We start from the raw sequence: 18184 nt of genomic DNA on the forward strand, positions 1-18184 counted from the left end.
TGATCAAGTTAGGCTGCTAAGTGATTTCGTGGCAAATTAAATGAGCGCTTATGTAAAATTACCTACTATTGCAGTGTGTGTAAGAGTGTGCGTATGCGCACGCACATTCATATACCGGAGCTGATGAGCCTCTGGCAGGGAGCTTTGCAGAAGCTGCAAGTATTTTTAGTGGAAACGAAATCTCAGTGCAGTTCTGCAGCATGTGACTTCCTATTTCTGTAAGTTACTTCCAAGGGACTTCCTCTGTAAAATCGGCTTGTCTCTAGAGATTTGATCTGGAGCCGGAGTGTAGTCTGTTTCGTCCTGTGTCTGTGACAGCGTTTTCCCAGAATTTTCTTTTGAGTATTTTATTTTTATTCTGTACTGTCTCCAGCATGCAAGGATCTAGTGGCTGCTACCCGTGATCGGAAGCTGAATACGTTTATACAAGTCTCAGTGGTACATCCAGCAGAGCACATTTTGACGAGGTATTCAAGCACTGAAATCGTGGAGGTGAGAGTCTTTCTTATTCAATTAACATGTTGATTAATGAATTGCTCGTTTCTTCCATAGAAAGTGAATGAGAAATGAAACAAGTTAGTGCATGGTCTTAGGTAAGACAAGCGCACTCTGGCCGTTAGTAAAGCATACCTAAGAGTGCTCTGTAGTTCTTGGCATTTAACCAGGATAAACAGTTAGAAATGAACTTGGCTTTTCATGAAAGCTCTGTTGTTCCAAGTAGAGGCATAGAGAATACTCCAGTTCTCCAGACATAGGTCTAGAATGAAACAGGGAATACTTGGTCTCATGAAAGGACAAGGCAATGCGAAGTAAAATTAAATTAAAAGTACAGTGAGTTTGAAAAGTATTTTTAAATTACAGACGAGCATATGTGCAGTATGTGGTCTGTTACCCTATCTGTTTCTTGTTATTCTTTTTCCATTGGAAAGCTGATGGTTTTGCAATTTGAAAAATATTAGCCTACTTCTATAATTAGGGAAAAGAGTGTGTGTGTATGTAATGTCTGTGACTTTATATAAAATAATTAGTAACTTGCATCACATATTACAGCAAAAGTTGTCTGAGGCTGCTTTGCTAGTTTTCGCTTTGCCCTGTAAGCATCAGTGTCAGAAACAGCAAAAATGGTTCACAGAGAAAATTAAGTGTGAGTAGGCAATGTAGGTGTAACTTGCTTCGCTTACTGGAGAGACTCATTAAGAACAGGGAAGTCTTATAGTAAACACACACAGAATTTTGCCAAAGGCTTGTTTTAACTATTAAACACATGAGCTTTTTGTACAATCGGTTTCAACCAACTACTAATTAAATTATTACGGTTTCAGCCATCAAACATCCTGAAACTGCTTAATTCAAATATCTTGTATCTGATCAGGATGTTTCATTGCAGACTGTCTGGAATGATGTCGTGCAGAAGATGGAATAGATATTTGATTGATTTTTTTTTTTTTATAGAAATTGCATTTCCTAACACAATGGCCTAGATCTAAATAAATCCCTGAATTTGTTGTGTCAAGGCTCACAGCCTCATAGTCAAGCTTTGGGGGAGGGGAAGGCAGGGGCACAGAAAAGTTATTTTCTTCAAGAGAAATTACATTTATCATGCAAAATCCTTCATTTTACTTAATAGAAAATTTAAGGATACTAGCCTGGTAATCTTTGGAAATTAAGGATAATTAAACATTAAGAAATTATAAACAGCACCCTATGTGATTCACTTAAGTGTTTGTATGTCTGAAGCTATGATATAGTTACTTACGTGTACAGCTTTTAGATGTAATCATAATGTTCTGAAGCACAGGAAAATGATCTTACTCCACTACTGCCTAATAAAGAGTTATTTTAATTCCTCCCCCCGCAATCAGTATCCCTAATGTAATACAGGCAGTTTCTATAGACATTTTATTGTGACTTAATGAAGGTATCTTTTTTTTTTTCATGTGTGTGTAAGTTATATCTTTAGTTCATTTAAATTAATAAGAAATTGTGGTACTTCCAGACAGTATCGTGGGAGAAAGAAAGGGATTGTTTATTACAGGTTATATTCCAGATACTGATACCTGCTGGCTGAGCTGTTTAAAGGCATGTTGCTAGGCTTTGTTTCAGAAGCACTTAGTATCTTTTCCAGTTTAAAAAAAAATCCTGGAAGTTTTTTTTGAAACTTTCCTGACAAAGTTTTAAAGTAGTCCCATTTTCTTATTGATTGGATAATACCTAGCTGTTCACATCTCTCCGCTGTAGAAAGCGAACTTCTTTTAATGAGCCCACAGTTCCTGTACATCCATAATGGCATACTAGACATTGCACAGCTGTTACCTTACTGAATGTTTACTCATGTTACACAGGGTACAAGAGATCCACTGTTTTTAACTGGTGTGACATTCCCACCGGAATACCCCATCTATGAGGAGACTAAAATAAAACTAACAGTCTATGATGTCAAAGATAAATCTCAAGACACGGTAAGTGCTTGGCTTCCTTTCTTGCCTAAATTGTACTCAGGATTAAGTTTCTTGCCATGTTATTGACTCTCTTTAGCAAGCTTGCAAATTGGGGAAATAGGTTTATGTAGAATTGGTTTTGCTCTTCTCTTATACCTAAAATGTACTTTATTTTTTGTTGTTATGCTAGAGAATAGAGAAAGAGAACCATGTGCTTAAGATGGACCCTTTACTATTGTTTAATTGGTTACATGAATCAGCGCAGGTATTCCTGGCAAATAAAAGATTACTCTTGCATGCTTTTTTTCATGGCAGAGAACAAATGGAATAGGCTGGTATAACAGCACTGTGAATAATTTTTCAGAAATATGTTTCTGGTAATATTTTTCTTATATGCCCAAACCAGAATGATAATAGAGCCTGTAACCTGATATTTGAGAGAGAGAATCATAATTTATTTTAATCTCTTGCGTGGTGATACCCGCCGCTCTCCTGTGGCTGCTGCTATTATTGATTTGTAAGGACCCAAGATCTTCTGTGTCATTGCTAAAGGTGAATCAGTGTTGTACATTTTTGGTTACACTGTCAGCATTTTATGCTGAGAAACAGTTACTCACTTGAAGATGATATATGGAGGTCAATGGGACTATTTGAGTGATTTAACTGCCAAATATAGACCTTGAGTGCCATTTTGATGTGCTCCAGGTGATCTAAGCCTTATGGAGCTAGGAAATGTCATAGGACTTGTGGCAGATCTGTGTTTTTCTTCTGTGGTGGATGGAGTCCAGCTGATAGTTTTCTCTTGGGCATCAAAAATGGTCCTTGGCACCTGTATTTAATTAGCTGAATTGCTCTTTACATATCTGTAATTGGCCCCCAGTACGATTAAAGACCATGCAAGCTCATGTCCTGACTGCGTATGTATTCGTAATCCATAAGAAGGAAATTAAAGGCATAACTTAACAACTAGAGACTGTCTTCGAACTGTTTACATAGGTAAAGTTATGTTTAGAGGACTTCTAATTTATTTTTTTTTTCAGGCAGAAAATAGTTGATATTGTTGTTTAAACTTTGGACCAGACCGGATCCGTCTCCTCACTGTACTTTTTAATGGGAATGTGTGGAAAATTTTAGACATAGAATCTGGATTTCTTTCAGTTTATAGAGTAATGTATTTTTTTCTCTTTAAGAATAACCAGGGAAGGGGCACGTACACACATTTTCACAATGTGTATGTGTTAATTTTTGGTTATGGTTTAGACTACAGGGGCTTAAAATGGGATCTGCTGTTTATTCAATAGTTGTCACCTGCAGACAGACAAAGGAATTGAGTGAAAGGAGCTTGGCTTTGTCCCTTCCCTTCCAGTTTCTATTGTGACTGACAGATGATGGAAAATAATATCCTATCTGTAAGCGAAAAAAGAGGACTTGATTCATAGAGCTATTCCTGTACTACTCCTCTTCTGGTTGCAGACCTATGCCTCTTATACAGGGCAAGATCTAGCCTAGAGAATGAATATAATTTGATAAGTTTTTACAAACTTTAAGAACGTTTTATAACTGTTCCTTACAATTGTAGTACAGAACTGGAGTCTCTCCCAGAGAATCCCTTTAATGTAGCTTGTAAGTCAGAAGAGAGAATACCTTCCTCTTTTGTCACAGCAGTTATGTAGTTCCTATGTAAAACATTCTAGATCTATAGTTTATAGTACCTTTTTGTAGGCAGAAATGTTAATCCCAGCTCTGGTTTACATATTCTTTTAATATTCAGCTGTTTTAAAACTGGATTTAGGTAAGAAAAAATTAAATGAGCTGTAAGATTTAAGTCAAGGTAGAAGGTAGCATGTGTGAATGACCCCAGGCCACCAAGGTTGTGACTTCATTTGTGGCAATATTTGGACTTGTGTTTACATCCTAGAATATCAGTGACGATAAAACTAATGGCTTGACTTTCTTTCCTATAATTGGAAGGCATCACACTTTTCTTTTAATTCAGGTGACTTTTTTTGAGTCTGCAGGTATATATAGATTCCTAAAAGTCAGGTTTAAATGAGCTATAGCTTAATGCTGCTACCAGCAGAGCTGCAGCTGCGCAGACCTCAGTGCTTGCTTTATGGCCCAAGGAATGGGACGTGCCCCTTTGGCAGCAAGCCTGCTCCAAGTGCTGTAGCTTCACAGCTCTGATTATCCAAGCTACAATAAAGCTGGCTTTCTTGGTCCTCAAAAATTGCTGCCACAGCTTATGGCCACAACAGGTCGCCCCACTATTCCTCCAAACAGACAGGTAATCCACTTGGGGGTGGAGGAGAATCCAAGGCTATTAGGTAGGCTCTGCTCTTCTAGGCCATGCTCCCAGACTAGCCACCAGCTCATACAAGTGAGCATTTATGGGAGTGAGAATAAACCTTGGATCTGACTGCAAAATATTTTTGCAGAAATTGGGCAAAAAGCTACAGTAATAAGAAATCCCACATCAGGGCTATACTACTCCTGGTTACTTCAGTTAACTAGTTCAAAGTAACTAATATCCCTTGTCACAAATATATAATTATTCTTTTCTTATTTCTCTTGTAATTAAAATCAAACTTAAGGAAGTGAATTCTGTGCATTAATTAAACTCAGCAGGATTTTACTGCCACAAATAGAAGCCGGTAGAGGAGGCGGGGAAAGGGCAGTGGGTACATCACAGGGTAAAGCATTATCTTGTTTTCTGCCTAAACCTGCCTCTGTCAATAGAAGAGAACTAGATCTCATTTTCAAACCCATTGGATTTTTGCTATAATTCAAAAATCATTAGATGCTGCTTGGTTTGTGCACACAGGTCATAATGCTGAAGTGAAAGGAGGTGCTCCCCCATGAGAGACAACCAGAACTTTTTTTGGAGCTGTTGACATGCTACTTGTGCTGCCCTTTTAAAAAAGATTTTAAAATAACCTTGCAATGCTTGAATTCCTGTACCAGAAAGCAGATAGTTAACTTCACTGTTGTCTGTCTTTTAACTTACATGATATAAGAAGTGCAGTTTAATTATATTAAAGTACTGTGCAGCTGCTATCGCATTCACTGTGCTTGACACACTGAATACTCTAACTGCACTTTTCACATTTTATGTATGTCTGTCTGATGATGACCATAATTATATCTTGGCTGTGGCAGGCTTTCTGTAATTGAGGCTTTCTAATATAATGAAACACAAATTTTTTGTTTTGGCTAGTCTTCCTAAGTTAGGGTGATTGGTTACGGTAAGTGTTCATGCTATTCCTACTTTATTTTGATATAGTTGGACTAAAGAAGTTAGTGTGTTTATGAAATAAAATTTAAATATATCCAGTGAAGCCATGCATACAAAGGAGTGCGTAGTGCCATATTCTGAAAAATGTACAGTGACATCTGTTTCCACATCACAAAGATCTTCTTCCCATACTGCCATAAGCAAATTTATGTTTCACTGGCTTGAGCTGCACTGTCTTTAAGATTATTTTTTTTTAGATAGTTGGGGTTTGTCTTAATGCTGGGGCTGCACCTCTTCTTTAAGTCATTGTCCAAGAAAATTGGAATTAGAGGTTCTTATGCTGATAAAATATTAGCCCTGTACCATTTTTCCATGCTATTCTTATCTTTCCGGTAAGCATGTAGGTTTGCCCAGTTTGGTCTAGCAAGCTTTAAAGGTGAAGCTGGATTTCTTCTCTTTGAAAATACCGCTTTGCGCAAGTCAGGTACCACTGCCACGACAGACCCACAGAAAATATAAAATAGGTGAATTTGTGTTACATTAAGGGGAGGAAATGTCTAGTGACTAATTTGGGAGGCAACGGTCTTTCTGTTCTGTGGTTAGAATATATGTACTTGTGTCCTGCAGAAAGTGTTCTGAACTTCATTGTGTAGAGCAGTGTCACTGTATTTTTAGGCAAGTACTGTAACATTTAGTTATGATGAGGCTTTTGTTTGCTTGTTTTCTGAGATTGGTTCTTCTGTTGCCACATCTACATCTAATTTGTGTTTAATGCAGTTACACCTACAGCTTAAATTCTTACTACACCGACTTTTCCATCTGTAAAGTGAGTTTGAAAATGTTTGCATCTTGTATGACGGGATTGTGTTTGTTTTAATACAACAAGATTTTGAGGTAAACACTGTTGTGATGTAGTGAGTCAGGCCATCTCCTTTTGATCCACACGTGGAGAAGTGCTGGACACTTGTGAGGACAAGAGCAACTTTCTGTAGCCGGTGACAAATTTGTGTAGCTGGTCTCTGCATCACCCCTTCACAGATTGCCCTTACCTTTAGGAGGAGATGGAAACTAGGAAGCTTGAGAAGAAGCTTCAACAACAGAGACTTCGTGTACCAACGAGGGTTAGAGACTTAATGAATACTTTTGCTGTTTAAGACCAGGTAGTAGATATAATGTCCTTTGGATGGATATAACTACTGGAATTCACATATGATATCGAAGATATAAAAAACTACCCTAGTGTTGTCTCCTGAGAGCAAGGAGAAACTGGATGTATATGAGGCAGTTGAAATATTACACGTTCTACGGTCTGCTCTTGCATTTGTTACTTCCTAAATTTTCTCTTAATCACTGAAAACAAAATTAGATTAATTTGATAATTTTAAAAGTAGTAGGGATAAAGTGTAGTTTTGGATGTGGGAATATATGTTATAAAGTGACAATTTTGGATTATTTAGGCTTCAAATTACATGGCATTTAACTGTTGAGGTTTGGATCTTCTATTAAACTTGCTCACTATGAATGAAAATTTACAGAATATTTTTCTTTGTGTGTTTCTTGATATTGCAAGTATCCCTGTTAACACTAAATTGCACTAGGGTAAGTGGGAAATGAAGACTGTCTGTCACGGTTTTGAGTTCAGTCGTGAAGCCAAATCTGAAGTGACAGCATTCTGCGTTCCCTTGTGGGCATCGATCTGTATCACGAAACCACCACGCAGTTTAGTGTGGTGTGCCCTCTCTGCTGAAGGGGCCCACGGCTTGAATATTAGGGACGCTGCAGAGCGGTATGTGAAATGCATTAGCAGAGATAAATGTGAAAACTTGTACATCACCTACCTGCACGCTGGCTGTACCGGAGTGCTCTTAGTCCCTCACTCTTGTGAACACTAAAACTACTGAAGCTGTTTTTCTTTTTCTTTAAAACTTGAAGTGGTGTTGAAAGTGCTCTACTCTGTTTAAAGAAAAAGCACTTCAAATTCTTCCTTTTCTCAGTTCTGTTCACTATCATCTCTGCAGGATTGGTAGAGAAATACTGCCTTAAATTAGAAACTCTTATCTCATTCCAAGTAGAGCAGTGGTGTACAGTACCACAGTCCTACCCATAGGAATACTTGCAATAGAGCTTTAGAGATTCGTGTTTCTTTTCAAAGTAATGTATTTTTTTCACAAATATATACTTCATGATAGATTTAGTTTTCCTTTTGTGTCAAACTGTATATTCTTACTAAGTGCCATTATTAGAGAGGTGTGTGTGGTGGAATGTTTTTTATTCTTCTGGGCATGTGCATGTGGAATCCACCTGGAGCATTGTTGTCAGTTTTTCTCAGTATTTTGTAAAAGTCCGGATACATAAAGGAAAATTCAAACTGCTGACTTTCATTTGGGCTTATATTGAAATAAAATCTTTCTTTGAAGTGGCTGAGGTTATAATAAGGTTTCATGTGTCTTAGTGTATCTCTAAGAGAATTTAGGATAAGTGTCAAGACCAGGAAAATCACAGGTATAGACTTAAAGTCCATTTGTAGCCTTAGCGCTCTTCGTGCCCAGTCCTTGAAAATTCAATGGGAGGATTTGACTTTGTAAAAATCTTCCTCTGTTTGAGAGCATCCTACATTTCTTCCTACTTTTTCTCCTACCCTTTTATTATTTTGTTTCCTAGTTGAGGCAAACCCCTCCCTATTGCTGTATCTTCAGGGAAAGTTGTAATCTACTGTTCATCAATTTTCCATTTTCTTCTCCTTTTCTACCTACTCCATCAATCAAATGTTACTGCTGCCTCACATCAGGCAAAGGTTTGCTCTAAGAGGTGATTTTTGGAAAACTGTTGTAAAACTAAATAGGAATGAGACCAATTGTACTCTGCGAAAATGTAAAGGGTTGCCTTGGAAATTGCTTAGAAATAAGGGAACCAAATAGTAAATGATAACATTTTTGTGTGATTTTATTTTAACCAGCTCAGGATTTCAGTAACATAGGCAAGATTGTTCCAATCTCTGTAGCACTGTCCAAAAAGCTTGCAAGTACATCATTCTTCCATTAATACTTTGTGCGTATTTGTGCGTATTCATAGATATCCTTAATTTCTCGTTCCCTGACTAGACCAGCACAGAGCACACCAGAATAGTCAAACAAATCCAAGGTGGTTGTTGCACTGCCCTATAATTTCTAACGACAGCTTTTAGGGTTCGAGGTGTGGGTGCCTAGTATAGAAGGCTGGGATGTTTGCCTCTGAAATTTGTGTACTGCAGTGAATAGAGGAAGAGCAGCATGACACAATGTTTCTTTAGTTAGTGTGGCTAACTAAACCGGCTGTTTCACCCGGCTGTGAAAACATGACCTCAGGCTGAAGAATACCCTTCTGTCCTTTCAAAAGGTTTATCTGCTTTCCTTCCCAGTGCTTTTGTCCTGGGCATCCCCTGGACAAGGCACTGGAGGAGCAGCATCTCAGGAGGGGTGGGCCCTCATGGGCAGCCCAGGCACTTGCAAGCATGAAGGATTTCCTTTTGCTAAATGCAGCAACGTGGGAACATTTGAAAGACTCAAAGCCTGAGATTTGTCAGTTCTCATTGGTGATTTCCGTTTTGTGTCAGGTGAATGATCAGTTAGTCCCATCACCAGCACAAACTCCAAAATGTACAAAAAGGGAAATCAAATTCAAGAAACTTGTGATGCGTTTGCCTTTAGCTGTTGCTACTTATAATGATTATGCACACAACAGTCGGCATGTTTACGTATAGTTGATGGGTAGTTTAAAAATGAGAGGCACTTCCTGCAGGTGAAAAAAAGCAAAAGACTTAAGAATATTATTTTTCCTGTATGGAAAGCTCCATTTGTACCTATTGCACTAATTTTTGGTATTTTCTTTAGCTGGAAAATAATCCCTCAAATGGATGCCTCTCTTGTTGATGGAAAAGCATTTCTAACTTTAAGTGGATACATTGAACTCCTTGAAAAATCATGACTGTGAACGACTTCTGTTTAATTTTTCATGTTTTGTGTGCTTTTGTCAAATAAGGCTTTAGAATACTCTATTACAAGTAATCGTCTTTATACTGCAGGAAAAATGTTCATGCCTCCTTCTTTACTTGCAGCCAAAATTGTACCTTAATAGAAATTCATTAACTGTAGAAACTGTTTTAAGTGTTGGGGGAAAAAAAAAAATAAAAAAAAAATGTTAATAGTGTAGCTTCTGCCTCTCAATCTCTGCTAAGGAATTTCCATTTTTCTAAAAGCCTGGTTCAGTACTAAGGGAAATAATTCAGTGACTTCCTGAAATTATTTTGATTTTTATTTTATAATATTTTTATCTTAATTTTTTAGCGCCTTGAAAATCAAACACATTGGTTCTTATACTCTCAGCTATCTTCCTTCATAGAAAGGCACTTATAAATATTGATGTAAAATAGAAGGTACAGTATATTTAAAAATCTTGTCCTTCAGTGGCAAAAATATTTCTGCATAATATTTAATATATTTAAATGCAATAAGGATTGAAAGGATGAAAAGAAATGTATATGGAGTGGTGGTAAGTCTGCTCTTGCTTTTGTGTTATGAAAGTAGGCATTTACAACCAGCTACTAAACAGATTTTTCTTTTAAAGTTTTGGGGTGCGTATTGTGGGAAATTGAAAACAGAACAAATTCACTCTATTAGAACAGATTTTTCTCTCTCTACCATGTGTCTCACAAAAGTGTTCTTTACAGTTGTGGATATGCTTGAACCAGTAAATGTTTGCATTTGTACTTATAAAGTAAAGCTGAGCAAATAATTCTATTTAAAAATCAAGTAAGAATCTTATGCGCTGGATGTAATGCAAGGCTTTATCTTCTTGAGCAAGTTTTCGTCAGAAGAGCATAGTTAAATTGCTCTCAGAGTAAACTAGTTAAATGTTTTGTATTATGCTGTATTTTAAATATTTGATGAATAAACATGAAAGGCTTGTGTAATCATTTAGGAATTCCAGTGCCATTAGAAATGCATGTATCATTGAATTTTACAGTAATCAAAGGCTCTTTATGTAATCATTATGCAGTATATTACAGAAACAAATTCCCAAGTGGCTGAAATTCTCCATGCTTGGCTTTCTTCATGCCAGAAATGAGAATTTTGTTTTGATCTGTTCTTTGTTTTGTCCTATTCACCATGGATTGTGTGATCATGAAGGGAGGGGGGAAAAAAAACCCACCCTGTGTTCTAAAATGCAGTTTTTAAAGAAACTGTTTGCAGCTTCAGTAGTGATGGCTACAAAGCCACGAGAACGAAGGACAAATATAGTCTGTAGTGTGGTCAAAAATTAGTGCATTTGGTTCTCTCAGAATCTCAACATTGAGTGAACATTATGAACATCAACAATTGAACTCAAGGTTTCAGTGTCCAAAGCAGTTACTGTGTTGAACAGAGTAGCATCTGCTTTGTAGTGTTATGGCACTTTATGGCATATAAAAGAGATTTCCTTTCACTGAGGAGTAAACTGACTTCCTTCACCTTGAATTTATTACTTATTGTTGAGATCACGGATCATTACCAAGGAGTGACTGGCACAGTGACATTAGGTATGATTATACTTAGTTTTTTTGGTGGTGCTTTTGTTTTTTTTAATCATTCTGGGGTGTTGAGAATGTCATGGATTTTTCTTTTTTTTTTTCTCTGGAGTTCTTTTCATCACAGTCATGGTATTTTTAAAGAAAGAATAGTTGAAGATTTTTACAGTACCATGCAGCTGTTGGTGTTTATTCTTGCAGTCTTATTATCCTTAAATCCTTTGTCATATATGCAGTCTCACTAATGTGAAATGAAAAAGCTGCAAGTCACAATTATCCGAACCACTTTAAGATTTCTTTTTTTTTCTTTTCTTCCCCCCCACCCCGCAATTCAGAGGAGGGAACACTATGGCTTTTTATTTTACTTATTTCCTTCCCCTAGTTTTGGTTTTCTTCCCCAGCTTTCTCTGCAGGCTTCAGTGTATTTCAGTAAGGCACAGCATTTGGAACATAACCATTGTAATGGTTCATAGAGCTATCAAAGTAGCTTAGTTCAGAGCGAAAACAAAGCAAAGACTGTTCTATCAGTTTTGACTGTAAAAGTTACACCTGAGCCATCTTCAAATGAAATTCAAAAGGCTCTCACTGGAGAGAAAATAGAGAAATACATTTTGTTTACAAGTTGATAGGCAGGCATGCTGTCATACGCACCAAGGAGTAGTAAGTTTGCACCAATTCTAGTGTATGTGTTCTTGTGAGATAAGACAAAGGTCTTTTCAGGATGTGTGTATTACGTTGATCTGACTTGGAATGTACAATCGTTTCTGGTGGAGGCTGAAGTCGTCTTACTTTGTGTGTCTGACTGTTAGGTATGGTTGTGTACATTGTTCCGGGTTTTAGTTCTACAGTAAGACTATGGGCATTTGTCACCATATTATTGATAGGCGATACAAAGAAAATTACTGGATCTCTCTGGAGTAGAAGTAAGAGCGGAGTGTACTACTTTCTCTCTCCTGGATCTATTAGCACAAAATTATGTGGGTGTTACTATCTAGCGGGTTTATGTCTGTGCTACTTCCACCAAAATCTGGGAGCAGGACCAGAGGCAGCATTGGATCACAGCTCTTCAGTTTTATGTTCCCTACTTTACTCTTCAGAAGTTTTGCTTGTCAAGAAGTGGTCAAGAGTATAAACTTTTTTTCTGTACGCATTGAGAAATAAAAGTTAATTCCTTTGATTGCAACAGGAACTGCACTATGAGCAGCTGTATGGATCTGTTTTGTCTTAAAATGCAGATTAGTAAGTTTGGGTTTGGAGAAAACCATTTCTCTGTTGAGTTTACTTCAGCCAGGATTGTCTGCTTCCTGACAGAAAATCTGCATCATGTGGGACAAATGTGATTTATTTCCTGTAGAAGGCAGCAGTCAGTATGTCTTTGAGATGCTCGGAAGGCTTGGATTTTGACACACAGCAGCCTTAGTGAAATCGAGCATGGAGGTCCTTGATTTGTTATAGCTATAGATTCTCACTGCCTCCGTTCCTGGGGAATAACTTGGCAGCTTTTCAAAAAGAAGTAATTGCAAGGCTCTCGCTCAAGAAATTATCTCTGAATGTGGAAGCTCTGGACAGTTACTGCCCAATTATTGCTACCCTCTTCTGAAATAACATCACCCCTGTGACAAGGAAGTTTCTGAATAATTAACTGTGCCCAAATGGCTTTCAGGCTTGGGTATGGCAGAAGAAAGACTGTCCTTGCGGTATACATTAAAGTATAGGTACATACGTCGTGTTCCTGAAAGGCTTTCTGAAAGACTTTTTCTGTGTATGTACGATACTGTGCGAGACTTGTGGCCCGAGCTTCATTGTCCATTAAGACAACCTTGGCCTTATCAGTTAGCAATTCTCTCCTGGCGGATTTTGAATTAGCCCTAGTACGGAGTATTTTGTAGTAGTACAGTGGAGGATTCCTTTCCCTTCCTCCTTTCTTAAGCGTTCCTCAGGTAGTTGCTCAATGGCCCCAAGAACAGGCTCCTGTAGGAAGGACTTGAGGGCTTAAAGTTTTTGCGTCTGTTTTTAGTCAGACATGTGAAACACCATAATCAGCAGTGCATTCAGTACAAAGACAAAAAACCTGTTTGCTCCAGTTGCATTAAGCTCCACAGAAGTAGGATACTGGCATTTTTAGGATCTACCTTAAATCTTTCCCCCAAAACCCACGAGCTATCTATTGGAGTTAGAGAGAGAGGAACAAGAAGTGAAGGGACATCATCTAATTTGAAAAAGCAAACTATTATTTGCGTTTGTTTTGGTTTGTTTTGCCCCTCTTCCTGCCAGCTCACTTTTCCCCCAGACCTGCAGTTTGGTTTTCTGTTAGAAGTGCAGCCTGTTTCTTGTGCCTGAGATGGACCATGCTGTTTTCTTAGTGTTTCTGAAACTCTTGGATGAAGCTGTTTCTAGAGTTACCTCATTTTTTTTTCACCTTTAGTTAGACATACGGGACATATCCATTGAAACACTATTGAATATGAGTAATCTGTCATTTACAAAGGAAAAACTGAAAAGTAGTTCATACCTCTTATGACCTGAACACTTAGCTAAAGTAACATAAAGTATTCTGGATTGTCAATCTCCTTTTTAAGAGAAATTGTCATTAAATTTGTATTTACTAGTTCTACGTCTGTGATACAATTGTGAATCTAACGAGGCTGTATAGCTTAGACACTTCTTTTGAGTAGGTTATAATTGTTGATGTGTTTGAATTATTGCAAATGGAAGGGAAAATAAATTCTTTGCTGCTCTAGTGAGTGGCTGTCATTTATAGCAGCTTATTGAGATGCTGTAAGTTAACCTGCACAGCATTACACTTCATATTTGATTAAAATGGAGGTGGCTGGTTCTGAGTTTGGGAGTCCAGTGCTGTAAGTCCTGGCTGTTTAAGACCAGGCGATTTGCATCCCGACTGCTTGGCATTTTCCACAACTGAGGTTGCACTGTCCGAAATCAGATGCAATAGGTACTTTAGTATCAAGCAATGGCAACTAGTTTAATAATCAAACATTGGAACAGGCTGCCCAGGGAAGTGGTGGAATCACCATCCCTGGAAGTATTTAAAAGATGGGTAGATGTGGTGCTTAGGGACATGGTTTAGTGATGGACTTGTCAGTGTTAGATTGATGCTTGGACTCAATGATCTTAAAGGTCCCTTCCAACCTAAACAATTCTGTGATTCTAATATGGGTTTAGAGACTTGGAAAAAGTTATATGTTTGAAACAAATTGCATAGCTTTATTAGAGATAAAAGGCAAAGCTTTATTTTACAAAGAAAAGCAAACATATATTTTCAGGTGGTTTTAACATTTATTATGAATTCTAAATGAGAGATGATAAAAGTAAGGATATGTGGTTTGGGAGCGTGTAGATGTTTTTCTCTACCATTTCCCCCACCAAATCAGCAGAGCACAAAAATTTGTAAATAAGCAACTTTATTTTGAAAATGAGCTGCTGAGGCAACCTCTGGACTGCTTTGCAGTAACATCCTGTCGTCGTCCTCCACTGCTATCCAGCCCTGGAAACTTGGGAGAAAGAGATTGTAGTAAGTGTCTGGCCAACATCCCAACACAAAGTGCCTGTTGGGAGGCAGATGCTAGGAAGAATCTCAGGGTCTGTTTTAGTTGTGTTCTAGAGGACCAACCTAATAGTGCATAGCAAAGTAGTCCCATCGTTGCTATCTTAGATGGGACACCACACTGAAGTAATTTGTTTGGCTGTTCTGTTTCATGGCTGCTGAAATATGATTTGGACACATGATGGGTGGGAGACAGGAAGCAGCTGGACAAGCAAAAGGATTAGTAAAGACGAGACAGGAAGAAAGTATTGGGGGGAGGGACACTCATAGGCAGAGGCAAGAGATTGAAGTAGAAAGTGTGGCCAAACTTTGATACGTTACGAACTTAAATAGCCCACCCCTTTCTATCTCAGGTTTGCATACAGTTAGAACTGGATTTGTTTGTTTACATATAAATAGAGATGGATCTCTGAAGTGGGCTTCAAGTCCTAATTCCTTTGATATTAGCTATTGGAAGGAGTAATGACACACATAAGGCCATGGAAGGAGTTAGTGGAGAAATACCCATCAATACTGTGCAGCCTCAAGAGTGAGTTTGTAGTGCACTTGAGTTCGTAGTGCAAGATACAGGAGTACCTAAAATATGAATGATACAAAGACTAAAAAGTTGTGAGATTAGAAGTATGAAGCTCAGGTAAAACAAAGGTGACCACATGTTTCCCTACAACTGCTTTCCAGAGTTCATGTCATTACACTGTATACTTGCACGCTCTTGTTTTCTGTGCCTGAGGCTTTCAGGTTAAGTGGTGGTGGTAGTGTCATTTGCTTCCACAGTCGCTAATATAGTAACATTGAATATAATAACTGGTAATGTTTTTTGTATGTGTGATGTCGAGTATGAAATTTGGGGAAGGGGGAACGAATTCAATTTCAGCCTCTATAAACATCGAACTTAGAGCATTAGTAGCTAAAACAATTGTAAGTAAAGCATGTATTTTGTTTTCCTTAGAAAAATGCAGCCGATATATACTGGTAACACTAGCAAGTGCAAACTGATGAGTTATGCAACTGTATTTCTTACTATGTTTTAAAAAAAAATCATATTCAGAGAATGTTGAATTGTGTGTAGTTTGCCTACCTACACCAAAATAGTAATTTCAAATAACTATATTTCATTTTATTTGTTTTTCTTTAATGTGATTTATTTGTGGCTCATTCAGCTTTAGTCCAAACTATGAGAGAGAGCCTATAATACTTTATTAAAGCCACTTAATTTTTCAATGAAATATTTAAGTTGCCTTTTTCAAAGAGGGAAACATTTTAATTACTGTTGTGAATTAACGTAATAATGCTACACTATTATTAGCACTTATTTTAAGCAGATAAACACTTTCTCCCAAATTAGCCTATGCTGATGCTGTAAGCCCATTCACCTGTAATAACTTCTCACCTTCCCAAAGAGTACAGTGTTTTTGTGGAGCTGTTTGTTTTTTGGCTCAAATTTCTAAAGTTAATTTATTTTCTTGTCTTCCATGAAATGAAACCTGTTTTAAAAGGTTATATTAGACAAAGCAGCCTTTAAGTGTTTTTAAAAAAGACCCAAGAATGGTCACCTTGTATATTCGATTTCTCTTGAAGTAGTTCTGGTTTGGTTTTGTTGGGGGGATGCTTTTAGGGGGAAAGGGACTGTTTCTAGTAAGGTCCTTGGCCTGATGGTACTTTCGGCTTGCCAGGTCTAGCTGGCTGGGTGAGTCAAAATTTCCATGTGGCATGATTTCTGGAGCTGGGGCTGGCAGGGAGCCTGAGGGCGGGATGCTGCTTGCAGCCTGGGATATAGGTTAATGCCTGAGCAATAATAGCATTTGCAAGAGAGAAGGCTGAAGTTCTGAAAGGTGCATGTATTTACATGAAGTTTTTAAAATTCATTTTTAGAAGAGGGCTTAAGTGGTTCCTTTTCCATCTCTTCCTCCTCCTGGTTTTCAGAACTCTGGTTCAGTGTTTTGTTTTATAAGCTGGGTGAAAAGATTGGAGTTTGTTCCCCGTGGTCTAAAAGAGCAGTGTGTGCTGTTTAGTGCTCTTTTTTTCTGTATGTTGTCTGTTAAATTAATAGAACAAAATCTGAAGGAAAGTGAAAACTCTCTACAGAATTTCTGAATAGCATTGAAGGTCTACGACATGTTAATAAAAGAGTTCCTATGTATACAGGGGGAACGCATACACATGTGTTTACAGTCACGCAGCCTGTTAGAAAAGGTGCTACTTTTCAAGATATAGTTTCTTCAGGATGTTTAAAGCAAAAAGCTGAACTGTAGGCTACCATATCGGGTATCTTTATTTACTTATTTATTTGTTAGTGCTTTTTTTTCTGTCTCTAAATCTATACAGTCCTTGTAACCACTAATTAAGTATACTGTCTCTCCATAACCTTTCCATTTTTAGAGAGGAAAACTGAAGTAGTACAGCTTTTATTGTTACATTTGGTTAGCTTCAGATTCAGAGTTGGAATTTTACCAGTTTTGTTAATCAGTCCTTCTCTCTAATGTCTCTAATTTGAAAGTGGAGGCGATGTGTGACTGCAGTATTTCTCTGGTGGTATCAGTCCAAACACAAAGTTGTTTGCTGCACGCAGTGAGTGCTCCCACTTGTCTCTTCTGGGGTTCTATGAAAGTGTTACTACGTTCAGAATATTTTGATACCGAATATTAACTTTATTGACTGGAAAATATTTGTGCAGAGGACAGTGACTGCCCTCTTAGTCTGAAGAAAGCCACATGCATATCCTTCTATTTTTAAAATAAGTCTCATGGCAAGCACGTAATTAATGTAATGTTGAAGTTATAACCAAATGTTAGTTATCTGTAATTTTGGTTCTTCTTATGACAGTCTATCTTGTGTGTAGCACCATTGCAAAGTTTGCCAAGTGCATGCCTCTTGAAGGTAAGCGTTCTGTACTCAATTTTGTGTAAATCCTTATATATAACGTGTAGGCTGGAAGGGAATGAAATGTCTTTGGAGTAAGCTGAAGGATGCTGAACCCATGATCTTCATGGCTCTTCAGCTCCTGCCCACGTAGCTTCCAACAGTGACGCTTGAAAAGTCAGTGCTACACAAATTACTGAGGGGGGGGGTGTGCCTGGAGGAAAAGGCCATAGTGCTTTTCCTTTCATGCTTGATCTGTTTGGGCAGCTTCAGACCTCAAACAAGCCTGTCTGTAGTATGGGTTAATGTGCTTACACCGTGGAAAGCAGGTGAGTCCGTTAGAATTTCTGTCGAAGAGACCCAGCCACATCAGTAAATTAGATTTATGTGCAGTGCTTGTTATTTTTAGGAAAACTCTCAGAAGTATTTTGCAAACTGAGACATTGTCTTCAGTATGCTGTCAGACCTCCAGCAGAAGGTGCGTCTTCACGGCAGTATTGCACCAGGGAAACAGTCCCTCTTGTCAGGTGTGAATGAGGTTTCTATAT

General features: G+C 37.9%; 1 protein-coding gene across 3 annotated transcripts in view; it reads left to right on the forward strand.

Moving 5' to 3' along the window:
- The window catches only part of INPP4B (inositol polyphosphate-4-phosphatase type II B), a 329605-nt gene that overhangs the window by 153976 nt on the left and 157445 nt on the right, over positions 1–18184 (forward strand). For all 3 annotated transcript variants that reach the window (XM_063335598.1, XM_063335597.1, XM_063335599.1), the window contains 2 exons: positions 374–492; positions 2343–2459. In XM_063335598.1, coding sequence (XP_063191668.1) covers positions 374–492; positions 2343–2459 — 236 coding nt within the window. The remainder of the gene's footprint in view (positions 1–373; positions 493–2342; positions 2460–18184) is intronic.

This window comes from Chroicocephalus ridibundus, chromosome 5 (genome assembly GCF_963924245.1).
Source record: "Chroicocephalus ridibundus chromosome 5, bChrRid1.1, whole genome shotgun sequence".
Taxonomy (NCBI): domain Eukaryota; kingdom Metazoa; phylum Chordata; class Aves; order Charadriiformes; family Laridae; genus Chroicocephalus; species Chroicocephalus ridibundus.